The following is a 19,014-nucleotide window of genomic DNA, read 5'->3' as shown; positions in this document are numbered from 1 at the left end:
GCCAACTACATTCAGAGGAGCCACCGTCTTGGAGTTGGGGGCAGGGACTGGGCTGACCAGCGTAGTCATGGCAACGGTGGCCAAAACAGTGTACTGCACAGGTAAGGTACCGTCAGGTAAACCAGAGGTCTTCGCCCCCCTGGGGGCCTCATTTATACATTTTGTTGTGTAAACGCCACATTAAATAACTGCATGCGCCATTTCTGAGAAGAATAGATAACTATATAGCTATATAGGTAACTATCTGCTATATAGGTAACTATCTGCTATATAGGTAACTATCTGCTACATAGGTAACTATCTGCTATATAGGTAACTATCTGCTACATAGGTAACTATCTGCTATATGGGTAACTATCTGCTACATAGGTAACTATCTGCTATATAGGTAACTATCTGCTATATAGGTAACTATCTGCTATATAGGTAACTATCTGCTACATAGGTAACTATCTGCTATATAGGTAACTATCTGCTATATAGGTAACTATCTGCTATATAGGTAACTATCTGCTATATAGGTAACTATCTGCTATATAGGTAACTATCTGCTATATAGGTAACTATCTGCTATATAGGTAACTATCTGCTATATAGGTAACTATCTGCTATATAGGTAACTATCTTCTATATAGGTAACTATCTGCTATATAGGTAACTATCTGCTATATAGGTAACTATCTGCTATATAGGTAACTATCTGCTATATAGGTAACTATCTGCTATATAGGTAACTATCTGCTATATAGGTAACTATCTGCTATATAGGTAACTATCTGCTATATAGGTAACTATCTGCTATATAGGTAACTCTGCCTGGACAATGAGGCCCTATATTATTGTATTTCTATCTGCTATATTATTGTATTTCTATCTGCTATATTATTGTATTTCTATCTGCTATATAGGTAACTCCGCCTGGACAATGAGGCCATATATTATTGTGTTTCTATCTGCTATATTATTGTCTTTCTATCTGCTATTTAGGTAACTCCGCCTGGACAATGATGTTATTGTATTTCTATCTGCTATGTTATTGTATTTCTATCTGCTATGTTATTGTATTTCTATCTGCTATGTTATTGTATTTCTATCTGCTATAGCCTAGGCTCTGAGATTCATTAGGCTGTGATGTTGTGCTCCTGTTGCAAAGCAATACTGACGCATATACTATACTTTTACATAAGCTACCGGTCTATTTACTATGTTTGGAAGAATGCTTTTTTTTTTATCAGTCAGTTATGCTGTATTTGAAACCAAGGACTGTGACAGTTTCTGAAAGAGAAAACAATGTCAAATTGTTGTGGACCTGTCAGCAGAACATCTACAGAGCATTCAGAAAGTGTTTCCGACCCCTTGACTTTTTCCACATTCTGTCTCGTTACAGCCGTATTCTAAAACTGATTACATTGTTTTTTCCCCCCTCATCAATCTACACACAATACCCCATAATGACATCACAATACCTCATAATGACATCACAATACCCCATAATGACCTCACAATACCCCATAATGACAAAGTGAAAATGGGTTTTTAGAATTTTTTTGAAATACCACAAATAAGACGACCTTCTGTACCCCCCCCCCCTTGTCACAACACAACTGATTGGCTCAAACGCATTAAGAAGGAAAGAAATTCCACTAATTAACTTCTAACAAGGCACACCTGTTCATTAGAATGCATTCAATGGGACAACCTCATGAAGCTGGTTGAGAGAATGCCAAGAGTGTCCAAAGCTGTCATCAAGGCAAAGGGTGACTACTTTGAAGAATATAAAATATATTTTGATTTGTTTAACACGTAATTCCTGAATGTGTTATTTCATAGTTTTGATGTCTTCACTATTATTTTACAATGTAGAAAATGTTAAAAAGAAAGAAAAACCCTTGAATGAGTCGGTGTGTCCAAACTGTTGCCTGGCACTGTACTAGTCTACTCGGTTGAATTAAATAAGAGATGTACATAGATCTGTAGATAATGGTGACCAGGATAGTGATTTAACATGCCTCTAAACCCACATCTGTAGATAATGGTGACCAGGATAGTGATTTAACATGCCTCTAAACCCACATCTGTAGATAATGGTGACCAGGATAGTGATTTAACATGCCTCTAAATACACATCTGTAGATAATGGTGACCAGGATAGTGATTTAACATGCCTCTAAACCCACATCTGTAGATAATGGTGACCAGGATAGTGATTTAACATGCCTCTAAACCCACATCTGTAGATAATGGTGACCAGGATAGTGATTTAACATGCCTCTAAACCCACATCTGTAGATAATGGTGACCAGTGATTTAACATGCCTCTAAATCTGTAGATAATGGTGACCAGGATAGTGATTTAACATCTGTAGATAATGGTGACCAGGATAGTGATTTAACATGCCTCTAAATACACATCTGTAGATAATGGTGACCAGGATAGTGATTTAACATGCCTCTAAATACGCATCTGTAGATAATGGTGACCAGGATAGTGATTTAACATGCCTCTAAATACACATCTGTAGATAATGGTGACCAGGATAGTGATTTAACATGCCTCTAAATACACATCTGTCGATAATGGTGACCAGGATAGTGATTTAACATGCCTCTAAACCCACATCTGTAGATAATGGTGACCAGGATAGTGATTTAACATGAAACCACATCTGTAGATAATGGTGACCAGGATTTTAACATGCCTCTAAACCCACATCTGTAGATACCATGGTGACCAGGATAGTGATTTTTAACATGCCTCTAAACCCACATCTGTAGATAATGGTGACCAGGATAGTGATTTAACATGCCTCAGGATAGTGATTTAACATGCCTAAACCACATCTGTAGATAATGGTGACCAGTGATTTAACATGCCTCTAAACCCACATCTGTAGATAATGGTGACCAGGATAGTGATTTAACATGCCTCTAAACCCACATCTGTAAAATACCAGGATAGTGATTTAACATGCTGTAGATAATGGTGACCAGGATAGTGATTTAACATGCCTCTAAACCCACATCTGTAGATAATGGTGACCAGGATAGTGATTTAACATGCCTCTAAACCCACATCTGTAGATAATGGTGACCAGTGATTTAACATGCCTCTAAACCCACATCTGTAGATAATGGTGACCAGGATAGTGATTTAACATGCCTCTAAACCCACATCTGTAGATAATGGTGACCAGGATAGTGATGTAACATGCCTCTAAACCACATCTGTAGATAATGGTGACCAGGACCCACATCTGTAGATAATGGTGACCAGTGATTTAACATGCCTCTAAACACATCTGTAGATAATGGTGACCAGGATAGTGATTTAACATGCCTCTAAATACACATCTGTAGATAATGGTGACCAGGATAGTGATTTAACATGCCTCTAAACCCACATCTGTAGATAATGGTGACCAGGATAGTGATTTCACTGAGTTGAGAGGAGGCAGCACTGGTCTCCACGACCTTGGCAGTTTCAAACCCCTCTATTCTACCTCTGTCACTATTATATAGTGCAATCAAGACATTCAACGTGAGGAAAAGCAGTCTCCCATCTGATTTGGGCTGCAGGTGCGTGGGAGTAATGTGTTGAAAGAGAAAAGGCATATTGCTCTGGCCAATATCACGTCAGTTCTTTCAGCTTAATGAACTGAGTGCAGGTCTGCGTTTCTTCAGTAAAGGCCCAGTGCAGTCCCCAGTGTGCTTTTCCTGGGTTTTATACACGGTGCCTTTGGAAAGTATTCAGACCCCATCGACTTTTTCCATGTTTTACAGCCTTCTTCTAAAATGGATTAAAAAATAAAAAAAATTAAATCCTCAGCAGTCTACATACAATACCTCCTGATGACAAAGCGAAAACAGGTTTTTAGAAATGTTTGCTCATTTATAAAATAAACAAAACAGATATACCTTATTTACATAAGTATTCAGACCCTTTGTTTTGAGACTTGAAATTGAGTTTAGGTGCATCCTGTTTCCGTTGATCATCCTTGATGTTTCTACAACTTGATTGGAGTCCACCTGTGGTAAATTCATTTGATTGGACATGATTTGGAAAAGCACACACCTGTCTATATAAGGTCCCACAGTTGACAGTTCATGTCAGAGCAAAAACCAAGCCATGAGGTCGAAGGAATTGTCAGCGGAGCTCCAAGACAGGATTGTGTCGAGGCACAGATCTGGGGAAGGGTATCAAAACATTTCTGCAGCATTAAAGGTCCCCAAGAACACAGTGGCCTCCATTATTCTTAAATGGAAGAAGTTTGGAACCACCAAGACTCTTCCTAGAGCTGGCCACCCTGCCAAACTGGTCAATCAGAGGAGAAGGGCCTTGGTCAGGGAGGTGACCTAGAACCCGAGGGTCACTCTGACAGAGCTCCAGAGTTCCTCTGTGGAGATTTGATCTGGTCTGATGAAACCAAGATTGAACTCTTTGGCCTGAATGTCAAACGTCAACTCTGGAGGAAACCTGGTACCGTCCCTACGGTGACGGTGAAGCATGGAGGTGGCAGCATCATGCTGTGGGGAAGTTTTTCAGCAGCAGGGACTGGGAGACTCGTTAGGATCGAGACAAAGATGAACGGAGCAAAGTACTTAAAGATCCTTGGTGAAAACCTGCTCCAGAGCGATCAGGACCTCAGACTGGGACAAAGGTTCACCTTCCAACAGGACAACGACCCTAAGCACAAAGCCAAGGCAATGCAGGAGTGGCTTCGGGACAAGTCTCTGAATGTTCTTGAGTGGCCCATCTAGAGCCCGGACTTGAACCCGATCGAGCATCTCTGGAGAGACCTGAAAATAGCTGTGCAGCAAAGCAACGCTCCCCATCCAACCTGAAAGAGCTTGAGAGGATCTGCAGAGAAGAATGGGAAAACTCCCCAAATACAGGTGTGCCAAACTTGTAGCATCATTCCCAAGAAGACTAGAGGCCGTAATCGCTGTCAAAGGTGCTTCAACAAGTTACTGACTAAAAGGTCTGAATACTTAGGTAAATAGGATATTTCCGTTTTTTTATAAATGAGCAAAAATAAATCAATTAAGCTGTCATTATGGGGTATTGTGATGTCATTATGGGGTATTGGGATGTCATTATGGGGTATTGGGATGTCATTATGGGGTATTGGGATGTCATTATGGGGTATTGGGATGTCATTATGGGGTATTGGGATGTCATTATGGGGTATTGTCATTATGGGGTATTGGGATGTCATTATGGGGTATTGGGATGTCATTATGGGGTATTGGGATGTCATCATTATGGGGTATTATTGGGATGTCATTATGGGGTATTGGGATGTCATTATGGGGTATTGGGATGTCATTATGGGGTGTCATTGGGATGTCATTATGGGGTATTGGGATGTCATTATGGGGTATTGGGATGTCATTATGGTATTGGGATGTCATTATGGGGTATTGGGGGTATTGGGATGTCATTATGGGGTATTGGGTCATTATGGGGTATTTATCATTATGGGTATTGGGATGTCATTATGGGGTCATTATGGGGTATGTGTCATTATGGGGTATTGGGATGTCATTATGGGGTATTGGGATGTCATTATGGGGTATTGTGATGTCATTATGGGGTATTGTGATGTCATTATGGGGTATTGGGATGTCATTATGGGGTATTGGGATGTCATTATGGGGTATTGGGATGTCATTATGGGGTATTGTGATGTCAGTATGGGGTATGTCATTATGGGGTATTGGGATGTCAGTATGGGGTATTGGGATGTCATTATGGGGTATTGTGATGTCATTATGGGGTATTGTATTGATGTCATTGTGATGTCATGGGGTATTGTGATGTCATTATGGGGTATTGTGATGTCATGGGGTATTGTGATGTCATTATGGGGTATTGTGATGTCATTATGGGGTATTGTGATGTCATGGGGTATTGGATGTCATTATGGGGTATTGTGATGTCAGTATGGGGTATTGTGATGTCATTATGGGGTATTGATGTCAGTATGGGGTGTCAGTATGGGGTATTGTGATGTCAGTATTGGGATGTCATTATGGGGTATTGTGATGTCATTATGGGGTATTGTGATGTCATTATGGGGTATTGTGATGTCATTATGGGGTATTGTGATGTCATTATGGGGTATTGGGATGTCAGTATGGGGTATTGTGATGTCATTATGGGGTATTGTGATGTCATTATGGGGTATTGTGTGGAGATTGATTGATGATTTAATCCATTTTACAATAAAGCTGTAACGTAACAAAATGTGTAAAAGGTCCAGGGTCTGAATACTTTCCGGGCGGTGTATATTACCACACTATGAGGTTGGAATAACACTGTGTAATTGGGAAAATCATAATCATGTCCTTTTAGTATAAGAGCTGTTTGAAAGGACCGCCTGAAATCGCAGCCTGTTTTGGTGGGGTGGAGTTTTGGCCTGCCTGGTGTCATCACCTATTAGTTACTAGACCAATATGAAAAAGTGTTCCAAACCTCTCTCCCAATAACAGCTAGTTTTCCCTTCCCAACTCAGACCCCTCAGACAGTCCTAGTGTTCAACACCTCTCTCCCAATAACATCTAGTTCTCCCCTCCCAACTCAGACCCCTCAGACAGTCCTAGTGTTCAATAACAGCTAGTTCTCCCCTACCAACTCAGACCCCTCAGACAGTCCTAGTGTTCAACACCTCTCTCCCAATAACAGCTAGTTCTCCCTCCCAACTCAGACCCCTCAGACAGTCCTAGTGTTCTTTAACAGCTAGTTCTCCCTCCCAACTCAGACCCCTCAGACAGTCCTAGTGTTCTTTAACAGCTAGTTCTCCCCTCCCAACTCAGACCCCTCAGACAGTCCTAGTGTTCAACACCTCTCTCCCAATAACATCTAGTTCTCCCCTCCCAACTCAGACCCCTCAGACAGTCCTAGTGTTCAACACCTCTCTCCCAATAACAGCTAGTTCTCCCCTCCCAACTCAGACCCCTCAGACAGTCCTAGTGTTCAACACCTCTCTCCCAATAACAGCTAGTTCTCCCCTACCAACTCAGACCCCTCAGACAGTCCTAGTGTTCTTTAATAGCTAGTTCTCCCCTCCCAACTCAGACCCCTCAGACAGTCCTAGTGTTCAACACCTCTCTCCCAATAACAGCTAGTTCTCCCTCCCAACTCAGACCCCTCAGACAGTCCTAGTGTTCAACACCTCTCTCCCAATAACAGCTAGTTCTCCCCTCCCAACTCAGACCCCTCAGACAGTCCTAGTGTTCTTAACAGCTAGTTCTCCCTCCCAACTCAGACCCCTCAGACAGTCCTAGTGTTCTTTAACAGCTAGTTCTCCCCTCCCAACTCAGACCCCTCAGACAGTCCTAGTGTTCAACACCTCTCTCCCAATAACATCTAGTTCTCCCTCCCAACTCAGACCCCTCAGACAGTCCTAGTGTTCAACACCTCTCTCCCAATAACAGCTAGTTCTCCCTCCCAACTCAGACCCCTCAGACAGTCCTAGTGTTCCACACCTCTCTCCCAATAACAGCTAGTTCTCCCCTCCAACTCAGACCCCTCAGACAGTCCTAGTGTTCAACACCTCTCTCCCAATAACAGCTAGTTCTCCCCCCAACTCAGACCCCTCAGACAGTCCTAGTGTTCTTCTCTCCCAATAACAGCTAGTTCTCCCTCCCAACTCAGACCCCTCAGACAGTCCTAGTGTTCTTTAACAGCTAGTTCTCCCCTCCCAACTCAGACCCCTCAGACAGTCCTAGTGTTCTTTAACAGCTAGTTCTCCCCTCCCAACTCAGACCCCTCAGACAGTCCTAGTGTTCAACACCTCTCTCCCAATAACAGTAGTTCTCCCTCCCAACTCAGACCCCTCAGACAGTCCTAGTGTTCTTTCCCAACAGTGTTCTCCCCTCCCAACTCAGACCCCTCAGACAGTCCTAGTGTTCTTTAACAGCTAGTTCTCCCCTCCCAACTCAGACCCCTCAGACAGTCCTAGTGTTCAACACCTCTCTCCCAATAACAGCTAGTTCTCCCTCCCAACTCAGACCCCTCAGACAGTCCTAGTGTTCTTTAACAGCTAGTTCTCCCCTCCCAACTCAGACCCCTCAGACAGTCCTAGTGTTCTTTAACAGCTAGTTCTCCCCTCCCAACTCAGACCCCTCAGACAGTCCTAGTGTTCCACACCTCTCTCCCAATAACATCTAGTTTTCCCTTCCCAACTCAGACCCCTCAGACAGTCCTAGTGTTCCACACCTCTCTCCCAATAACAGCTAGTTCTCCCCTACCAACTCTGACCCCTCAGACAGTCCTAGTGTTCTTTAACAGCTAGTTCTCCCTTCCCAACTCAGACCCCTCAGACAGTCCTAGTGTTCCACACCTCTCTCCCAATAACAGCTAGTTCTCCCCTACCAACTCAGACCCCTCAGACAGTCCTAGTGTTCAACACCTCTCTCCCAATAACATCTAGTTTTCCCTTCCCAACTCAGACCACTCAGACAGTCCTAGCAAAATTATTGCTTGAGAAATTGCAGTTTTCTAAGAAGCGATTTTTGTCTCGTTTTTCTGTTGTCATTGAAACCAATCACAGTAAGGTACTTCAATGTTATACTTAAATGATAATTATTGCACTTGTATTAAAGTGCTTTTCTGGAGAGGGAAAGCACATTACAGAGGGCAAGATAATTCCAAACTACTCTGTCTGTCTGTCTGTCTGCCTGTCTGTCTGTCTGTCTGCCTGCCTGTCTGTCTGTCTGTCCGCCTGTCTTTCTGCCTGTCCGCCTGTCTTTCTGCCTGTCTGTCTGCCTGTCTGTCTGTCTGTCTGCCTGTCTGTCTGTCTGCCTGCCTGTCTGCCTGCCTGCCTGTCTGCCTGCCTGTCTGCTTCCTGCCTGTATGTCCTGCCTGTCTGCCTGCCTGCCTGTCTGCCTGCCTGTCTGCCTGCCTGCCTGTCTGCCTGTCTGCCTGCCTGCCTGTCTGTCTGCCTGCCTGCCTGCCTGTCTGCCTGTCTGTCTGCCTGCGTAGACCAGGAAGCATCATATTAAATAGACTGTTCTTCTGAATGTATTCAGAGAATGAAAATTCAATTTACTTCTAAAGTCAGAGTGAGTAATAGTACTACTGCCTATCATCTCTGATACAGAAACCATTCTACATGGTAGTTACCATGCTTCACTGATCCCAGGTCAGAATCATCTCTGATACAGAATCCATTCTACATGGTAGTCACCATGCTTCCCTGATCCAGGGTCAGAATCATCTCTGATACAGAAACCATTCTCCATGGTAGTCACCATGCTTCACTGATCCAAGGTCAGAATCATCTCTGATACAGAATCCATTCTACAGTGGGGCAAAAAAGTATTTAGTCAGCCACCAATTGTGCAAGTTCTCCCACTTAAAAAGATGAGAGAGGCCTGTAATTTTCATCATAGGTACACTTCAACTATGATAGACAAAATGAGAAAATAAATCCAGAAAATCACATTGTAGGATTTTTAATGAATTTATTTGCAAATTATGGTGAAAAATAAGTTTTTGGTCACCTACAAACAAGCAAGATTTCTGGCTCACACAGACCTGTAACTTCTTCTTTAAGAGGCTCCTCTGTCCTCCACTCGTTACCTGTATTAATGGAACCTGTTTGAACTTGTTATCAGTATAAAAGACACCTGTCCACAACCTCAAACAGTCACACTCCAAACTCTACTATGGCCAAGACCAAAGAGCTGTCAAAGGACACCAGAAACAAATTTACATGGTAGTCACCATGCTTCACTGATCCCAGGTCAGAATCATCTCTGATACAGAAACCATTCTCCATGGTAGTCACCATGCTTCACTGATCCCAGGTCAGAATCATCTCTGATACAGAAACCATTATACATGGTAGCCACCATGCTTCACTGATCCAAGGTCAGAATCATTGTAAGAATTGATGCGCTGGGGGCAAGCTGTTCCTAAATGAAGGTCTCTTATTGGTCGTGTTTGTTCTATTACCGATGTTGTGTTTTAGAATGTTGGACGCCCAACGTCTCTGTAATGTTTCTAAGTTCAAAGGTACATAAACGCTGTGTCAAAATCCCAATATCTGTGTAACGTTGTGTTGCAGACGTTGGGGAGGACCTACTGAGCATGTGCCAGAAGAACGTGACGTTGAACAGACACCTGATGGAACCTGCAGGTGAGCCGACACAGTTAGACAATGTGTAGCGAGAGAACGTTACTTAAACAACGTTTTTTTGCACACACAGGGTTGCCGGCAAACGTGTGACCAGCTGGCATTTTCAATCAGGTTCGGGCAGCGCCTCACCACTTTTGATTTAGTTTCATAAAAAAATATTTATGCAAAGATGAAGTACAAAGTCATGTAACCCACTATTCCCCGGGCGCCAACATCGTGGATGTCAATTAAGGCAGTTCTCATCCTTTCTCTGACCAGGAGTTCTCATCCTTTCTCTGACCAGGAGTTCTCATCCTTTCTCTGACCAGGAGTTCTCATCCTTTCTTTGACCAGGAGTTCTCATCCTTTCTATGACCAGGAGTTCTCATCCTTTCTCTGACCAGGAGTTCTCATCCTTTCTCTAGGCTAGCTCTCAATATGTAGTACCAGGCTAGCTCTCTCTCTCCCTGGCTGTTTCATTACAATATGTAGTACCAGGCTAGCTCTCTCTCTCCCTGGCTGTTTCATTACAATATGTAGTACCAGGCTAGCTCTCTCAATTCAATTCAATTCAAGGGCTTTATTGGCATGGGAAACATGTGTTAACATTGCCAAAGCAAGTGAGGTAGACAACATACAAAGTGAATATATAAAGTGAAAAACAACAAAAATTAACAGTAAACATTACACATACAGAAGTTTCTCTCTCTCTCCCTGGCTGTTTCATTACAATATGTAGTACCAGGCTAGCTCTCTCTCTCTCCCTGGCTGTTTCATTACAATATGTAGTACCAGGCTAGCTCTCTCTCTCCCTGGCTGTTTCATTACAATATGTAGTACCAGGCTAGCTCTCTCTCTCTCCCTGGCTGTTTCATTACAATATGTAGTACCAGGCTAGCTCTCTCTCTCTCCCTGGCTGTTTCATTACAATATGTAGTACCAGGCTAGCTCTCTCTCTCCCTGGCTGTTTCATATATATATATCATTATAGTATTGTCTTTCTCTCTCCCTGGCTGTTTCATATATATATATATATCATTATAGTATTGTCTCTCTAACAGGTGGGAAGGTGCGAGTACGTCTACTGGACTGGCTCAGACACGATCTCTGCACAGGTGGGCAGGCTACACGAACACACACACACACACACATTGAGAAGCACGCACACACACACACACACATTGAGAAACACAAACACACACAGAGAGAAACACACACACACACACATAGAGAAACACACATGATGTTAAACCATGGTCTCTGCTGATCTCTCCTCTTTCTCATCCATTCATCTCTTGTTTCTCAGACGCTGATGCAGAGTTTGGATGGACAGAGGATGAAGTGGCAGATCTCCATGACAACACAACAATTATCATCGCGGCTGACGGTAAGACAGTTTTGATAAGGTGTTAACCGGTAGGATCAGGTGTGGGATCAGGTGTTAACCGGTAAGATCCGGTGTTAACCGGTAGGATCAGGTGTTTAACCGGTAGGATCAGGTGTTTAACCGGTAGGATCAGGTGTTAACCGGTAGGATCCGGTGTTTAATCCGGTAGGATCAGGTGTTTAACCGGTAGGATCAGGTGTTAACCGGTAGGATCCGGTGTTTAATCGGTGGGATCAGGTGTTAACCGGTAGGATCAGGTGTTAACCGGTAGGATCCGGTGTTTAATCGGTGGGATCAGGTGTTAATCCCGGTAGGATCAGGTGTTTAACCGGTAGGATCAGGTGTTTAACCGGTAGGATCAGGTGTTTAACCGGTGGGATCAGGTGTTAACCGGTAGGATCAGGTGTTTAACCGGTGGGATCAGGTGTTTAACCGGTGGGATCAGGTGTTTAACCGGTAGGATCAGGTGTTTAACCGGTGGGATCAGGTGTTTATCCGGTAGGATCAGGTGTTTAACCGGTGGGATCAGGTGTTTATCCGGTAGGATCAGGTGTTTAACCGGTGGGATCAGGTGTTTATCCGGTGGGATCAGGTGTTTAACCGGTAGGATCAGGTGTTTAACCGGTAGGATCAGGTGTTTAACCGGTAGGATCAGGTGTTTAACCGGTAGGATCAGGTGTGGGATCAGGTGTTAACCGGTAGGATCAGGTGTTAACCGGTAGGATCGGGTGTTTAACCGGTAGGATCGGGTGTGGGATCAGGTGTTAACCGGTAGGATCAGGTGTTTATCTGGTGGGATCAGGTGTTTAACTGGTAGGATCAGGTGTTTAACCGGTAGGATCAGGTGTTTAACCGGTAGGATCAGGTGTTTAACCGGTAGGATCAGGTGTGGGATCAGGTGTTTAACCGGTAGGATCAGGTGTTTAACCGGTAGGATCAGGTGTGGGATCAGGTGTTAACCGGTAGGATCAGGTGTTAACCGGTAGGATCAGGTGTTTAACCGGTAGGATCGGGTGTGGGATCAGGTGTTAACCGGTAGGATCAGGTGTTAACCGGTAGGATCAGGTGTTAACCTGTAGGATCAGGTGTTAACCTGTAGGATCAGGTGTTAACGGGTAGGATCAGGTGTTTAACGGGTAGAATCAGGTGTTTAACCTGTAGGATCAGGTGTTAACCTGTAGGATCAGGTGTTTAACCGGTAGGATCAGGTGTTTAACCGGTAGGATCAGGTGTTAACCGGTACGATCAGGTGTTAACCGGTAGGATCAGGTGTTTAACCGGTAGGATCAGGTGTTTAACCGGTAGGATCAGGTGTTTAACCGGTAGGATCAGGTGTTTAACCGGTAGGATCAGGTGTTAACCGGTAGGATCAGGTGTTTAACCGGTAGGATCAGGTGTTTAACCGGTAGGATCAGGTGTTTAACCGGTAGGATCAGGTGTTAACCGGTAGGATCAGGTGTTAACCGGTAGGATCAGGTGTTAACCGGTAGGATCAGGTGTTTAACCGGTGGGATCAGGTGTTTAACCGGTGGGATCAGGTGTTTAACCGGTGGGATCAGGTGTTTAACCGGTAGGATCAGGTGTTTAACCGGTAGGATCAGGTGTTTAACCGGTAGGATCAGGTGTTTAACCGGTAGGATCAGGTGTTTAACCTGTAGGATCAGGTGTTTAACCTGTAGGATCAGGTGTTAACCTGTAGGATCAGGTGTTTAACCGGTAGGATCAGGTGTTTAACCGGTAAGATCAGGTGTTAACCGGTAGGATCAGGTGTTAACCAGTGGGATCAGGTGTTAACCGGTGGGATCAGGTGTTTAACCGGTAGGATCAGGTGTTTAACCGGTGGGATCAGGTGTTTAACCGGTAAGATCAGGTGTTAACCGGTAGGATCAGGTGTTAACCGGTGGGATCAGGTGTTTAACCGGTAAGATCAGGTGTTAACCTGTAGGATCAGGTGTTTATCCGGTAGGATCAGGTGTTTAACCGGTGGGATCAGGTGTTTAACCGGTAGGATCAGGTGTTAACCTGTAGGATCAGGTGTTTATCCGGTAGGATCAGGTGTTTAACCGGTGGGATCAGGTGTTAACCGGTGGGATCAGGTGTTTAACCGGTGGGATCAGGTGTTTAACCGGTGGGATCAGGTGTTTAACCGGTAGGATCAGGTGTTTAACCGGTGGGATCAGGTGTTTAACCGGTAGGATCAGGTGTTAACCTGTAGGATCAGGTGTTTATCCGGTGGGATCAGGTGTTAACCTGTAGGATCAGGTGTTTATCCGGTGGGATCAGGTGTTAACCTGTAGGATCAGGTGTTTATCCGGTAGGATCAGGTGTTATTTTTATGGTATCAAATGTAATCTGCTAATTCACTCAGAGCAGACTACAGGTACAGAACACAGACAGTATGGTGCTGAATGATCTCTGTGGAATGTTAATGATATCTGTGGAACGTTAATGATCTCTGTGGAACGTTAATGATCTCTGTGGAATGTTAATGATCTCTGTGGAACGTTAATGATCTCTGTGGAACGTTAATGATATCTGTGGAATGTTAATGATCTCTGTGGAACGTTAATGATCTCTGTGGAACGTTAATGATCTCTGTGGAATGTTAATGATCTCTGTGGAATGTTAATGATCTCTGTGGAATGTTAATGATCTCTGTGCAATGTTAATGATCTCTGTGGAATGTTAATTGTAATAAACTGTATTTATTTGTCATTTGTTCCAGTGTGCTACGATGACGACCTGACAGACGCGCTGTTCCGAACTCTGTACAGAATCTGTAACAACCTCCGTCTCCCCTGTACTACATACCTGTCTATAGAGAAGAGGTAACATACCTGTACTACATACCTGTCTATAGAGAAGAGGTAACATACCTGTACTACATACCTGTCTATAGAGAAGAGGTAACATACCTGTACTACATACCTGTCTATAGAGAAGAGGTAACATACCTGTACTACATACCTGTCTATAGAGAAGAGGTAACATACCTGTACTACATACCTGTCTATAGAGAAGAGGTAACATACCTGTACTACATACCTGTCTATAGAGAAGAGGTAACATACCTGTACTACATACCTGTCTATAGAGAAGAGGTAACATACCTGTACTACATACCTGTCTATAGAGAAGAGGTAACATACCTGTACTACATACCTGTCTATAGAGAAGAGGTAACATACCTGTACTACATACCTGTCTATAGAGAAGAGGTAACATACCTGTACTACATACCTGTCTATAGAGAAGAGGTAACATACCTGTACTACATACCTGTCTATAGAGAAGAGGTAACATATACCTGTAGGTAACATACCTGTACTACATGTCTATAGAGAAGAGGTAACATACCTGTACTACATACCTGTCTATAGAGAAGAGGTAACATACCTGTACTACATACCTGTCTATAGAGAAGAGGTAACATACCTGCACTACATACCTATCTATAGAGAAGAGGTAACATACCTGTACTACATACCTGTCTATAGAGAAGAGGTAACATACCTGTACTACATACCTGTCTATAGAGAAGAGGTAAAATACCTGTACTACATACCTGTCTATAGAGAAGAGGTAACATACCTGTACTACATACCTGTCTATAGAGAAGAGGTAACATACCTGTACTACATACCTGTCTATAGAGAAGAGGTAACATACCTGTACTACATACCTGTCTATAGAAAAGAGGTAACATACCTGTACTACATACCTGTCTATAGAGAAGAGACAACATACCTGTACTACATACCTGTCTATAGAGAAGAGGTAACATACCTGTACTACATACCTGTCTATAGAGAAGAGGTAACATACCTGTACTACATACCTGTCTATAGAGAAGAGGTAACATACCTGTACTACATACCTGTCTATAGAGAAGAGGTAACATACCTGTACTACATACCTGTCTATAGAGAAGAGGTAACATACCTGTACTACATACCTGTCTATAGAGAAGAGGTAACATACCTGTACTACATACCTGTCTATAGAGAAGAGGTAACATACCTGTACTACATACCTGTCTATAGAGAAGAGGTAACATACCTGTACTACATACCTGTCTATAGAGAAGAGGTAACATACCTGTACTACATACCTGTCTATAGAGAAGAGGTAACATACCTGTACTACATACCTGTCTATAGAGAAGAGGTAACATACCTGTACTACATACCTGTCTATAGAGAAGAGGTAACATACCTGTACTACATACCTGTCTATTCTGGCTGGGCCACTCACGGACATTCAGAGACTTGTCCCGAAGCCACTACTGCGTTGTCTTGGCTGTGTTCTTAGGGTCGTGGTCCTGTTGAAAGGTGGACCTTCGCCCCAGTCTGAGGTTCTGAGCGCTCTGGAGCAGGTTTTCATCAAGGATCTCTCTGTACTTTGCTCCGTTCATCTTTCCCTCGATCCTGACTAGTCTCCCAATCCCTGCTACTGAAAAACCTCCCTACAGCATGATGTTGCCACCACCATGCTTCACCGTAGGGATGGTGCCAGGTTTCCTCCAGACGTGACGCTTCGCATTCAGGCCAAAGGGTTCAATATTGGTTTCATCAGACCAGAGAATCTTGTTTCTCATGGTCTGAGAGTCCTTTAGGTGCCTCTTGACAAACTCCTAGCGGGCTGTCATGTGGCTTTTCCTGAGGAGTGGCGTCTGTCTGACCACTCTACCATAAAGGCCTGATTGGTGGAGTGCTGCAGAGATGGTTGTCCTTCTGGAAGTTTCTCCCATTTCCACAGAGGAACTCTGGAGCTCTGTCAGAGTGACCATCAGGTTCTTGTATATATAGATTTATGCTAAATGTAAAAAATAAATCCAGCTCATGTGCCACATCTTGTAATTACTGTGTGTGTGTGTGTGTGTGTGTGTGTGTGTGTGTGTGTGTGTGTGTGTGTGTTCCTTCCCCAGGCTGAACTTCACTCTGAGACACATGGACATATCCTGCGAGGCCTACGACCATTTCCGCCACTGTCTGTGTGAGATGCAGGAGCTGAGGGACGGACGGACATGCTTCACAGTGGAGCAGGTCACACCCTCTTTCCCACAGTGCCTGCTGTATGAGCGCATAGAGCAACTGGTGAGAGACAGACAGTTTCACATACACACTTTACTGAACCTAGAAAACCCCCAACAGTATGTTTCTAGTACTATATCCTAAACCCAACAGTATGTTTCTAGTACTATATCCTAAACCCCTATCCAACAGTATGTTTCTAGTACTATATCCTAAACCCAACAGTATGTTTCTAGTACTATATCCTAAACCAACAGTATGTTTCTAGTACTATATCCTAAACCCAACAGTATGTTTCTAGTACTATATCCTAAACCCCTATCCAACAGTATGTTTCTAGTACTATATCCTAAACCCCTATCCAACAGTATGTTTCTAGTACTATATCCTAAACCCCTATCCAACAGTATGTTTCTAGTACTATATCCTAAACCCAACAGTATGTTTCTAGTACTATATCCTAAACCCAACAGTATGTTTCTAGTACTATATCCTAAACCCAACAGTATGTTTCTAGTACTATATCCTAAACCCTATCCAACAGTATGTTTCTAGTACTATATCCTAAACCCCTATCCAACAGTATGTTTCTAGTACTATATCCTAAACCCAACAGTATGTTTCTAGTACTATATCCTAAACCCAACAGTATGTTTCTAGTACTATATCCTAAACCCCTATCCAACAGTATGTTTCTAGTACTATATCCTAAACCCAACAGTATGTTTCTAGTACTATATCCTAAACCCCTATCCAACAGTATGTTTCTAGTACTATATCCTAAACCCAACAGAAGTACTATATCCTAAACCCAAACAGTATGTTTCTAGTACTATATCCTAAACCCAACAGTATGTTTCTAGTACTATATCCTAAACCCAACAGTATGTTTCTAGTACTATATCCTAAACCCCTATCCAACAGTATGTTTCTAGTACTATATCCTAAACCCAACAGTATGTTTCTAGTACTATATCCTAAACCCAACAGTATGTTTCTAGTACTATATCCTAAACCCAACAGTATGTTTCTAGTACTATATCCTAAACCCAACAGTATGTTTCTAGTACTATATCCTAAACCCCTATCCAACAGTATGTTTCTAGTACTATATCCTAAACCCCTATCCAACAGTATGTTTCTAGTACTAACAAACCCCTATCCAACAGTATGTTTCTAGTACTATATCCTAAACCCAACAGTATGTTTCTAGTACTATATCCTAAACCCAACAGTATGTTTCTAGTACTATATCCTAAACCCAACAGTATGTTTCTAGTACTATATCCTAAACCCAACAGTATGTTTCTAGTACTATATCCTAAACCCAACAGTATGTTTCTAGTACTATATCAGTATGTTTCTAAACCCACTATATCCTACTAAAACCCAACAGAATGTTTCTAGTACTATATCCTAAACCCAGTATGTTTCTAGTACTATATCCTAAACCCAAACCTAGTACTATATCCTAAACCCAACAGTATGTTTCTAGTACTATATCCTAAACCCCTATCCAACAGTATGTTTCTAGTACTATATCCTAAACCCCTATCCAACAGTATGTTTCTAGTACTATATCCTAAACCCCTATCCAACAGTATGTTTCTAGTACTATATCCTAAACCCCTATCCAACAGTATGTTTCTAGTACTATATCCTAAACCCCTATCCAACAGTATGTTTCTAGTACTATATCCTAAACCCCTATCCAACAGTATGTTTCTAGTACTATATCCTAAATCCAACAGTATGTTTCTAGTACTATATCCTAAACCCAACAGTATGTTTCTAGTACTATATCCTAAACCCAACAGTAGTTTATCCTAAACCCAACAGTATGTTTCTGTATTAAACCCAACAGTATGTTTCTAGTACTATATCCTAAACCCAAACAGTATGTTTCTAGTACTATATCCTAAACCCCTATCCAACAGTATGTTTCTAGTACTATATCCTAAACCCAACAGTATGTTTCTAGTACTATATCCTAAACCCAAACAGTATGTTTCTAGTACTATATCCTAAACCCAACAGTATGTTTCTAGTACTATATCCTAAACCCAACAGTATGTTTCTAGTACTATATCCTAAACCCAACAGTATGTTTCTAGTACTATATCCTAAACCCAACAGTATGTTTCTAGTACTATATCCTAAACCCCTATCCAACAGTATGTTTCTAGTACTATATCCTAAACCCAACAGTATGTTTCTAGTACTATATCCTAAACCCAACAGTATGTTTCTAGTACTATATCCTAAACCCCTATCCAACAGTATGTTTCTAGTACTATATCCTAAACCCCTGTTTCTAAACAGTATGTTTCTAGTACTATATCCTAAACCCCTATCCAACAGTATGTTTCTAGTACTATATCCTAAACCCTAACAGTATGTTTCTAGTACTATATCAAACAGTATGTTTCTAGTACTATATCCTAAACCCAACAGTATCCAACAGTATGTT

General features: G+C 42.5%; 1 protein-coding gene across 3 annotated transcripts in view; it reads left to right on the top strand.

The window, feature by feature from the left end:
- Positions 1–19,014, top strand: part of mettl22 (methyltransferase 22, Kin17 lysine) — a 36,032-nt gene that overhangs the window by 10,497 nt on the left and 6,521 nt on the right. For 2 of the 3 annotated variants that reach the window (XM_042315498.1, XM_042315499.1), the window contains 6 exons: positions 1–101; positions 10,074–10,145; positions 11,186–11,239; positions 11,431–11,511; positions 14,237–14,339; positions 16,439–16,607. The exon at positions 1–101 is cut by the window's left edge and continues 44 nt beyond it. In XM_042315498.1, the coding sequence (XP_042171432.1) occupies positions 1–101; positions 10,074–10,145; positions 11,186–11,239; positions 11,431–11,511; positions 14,237–14,339; positions 16,439–16,607 (580 nt within the window). Of the gene's footprint in view, positions 102–10,073; positions 10,146–11,185; positions 11,240–11,430; positions 11,512–14,236; positions 14,808–14,859; positions 14,977–16,438; positions 16,608–19,014 lie in introns of those variants that run through there. The other variant, XR_006082244.1, reaches the window with a different exon arrangement.

The sequence above is a fragment of the Oncorhynchus tshawytscha genome, unplaced genomic scaffold (genome assembly GCF_018296145.1).
Source record: "Oncorhynchus tshawytscha isolate Ot180627B unplaced genomic scaffold, Otsh_v2.0 Un_scaffold_1752_pilon_pilon, whole genome shotgun sequence".
NCBI lineage: Eukaryota > Metazoa > Chordata > Actinopteri > Salmoniformes > Salmonidae > Oncorhynchus > Oncorhynchus tshawytscha.
This window is presented reverse-complemented; position numbering and strand designations above follow the sequence as displayed.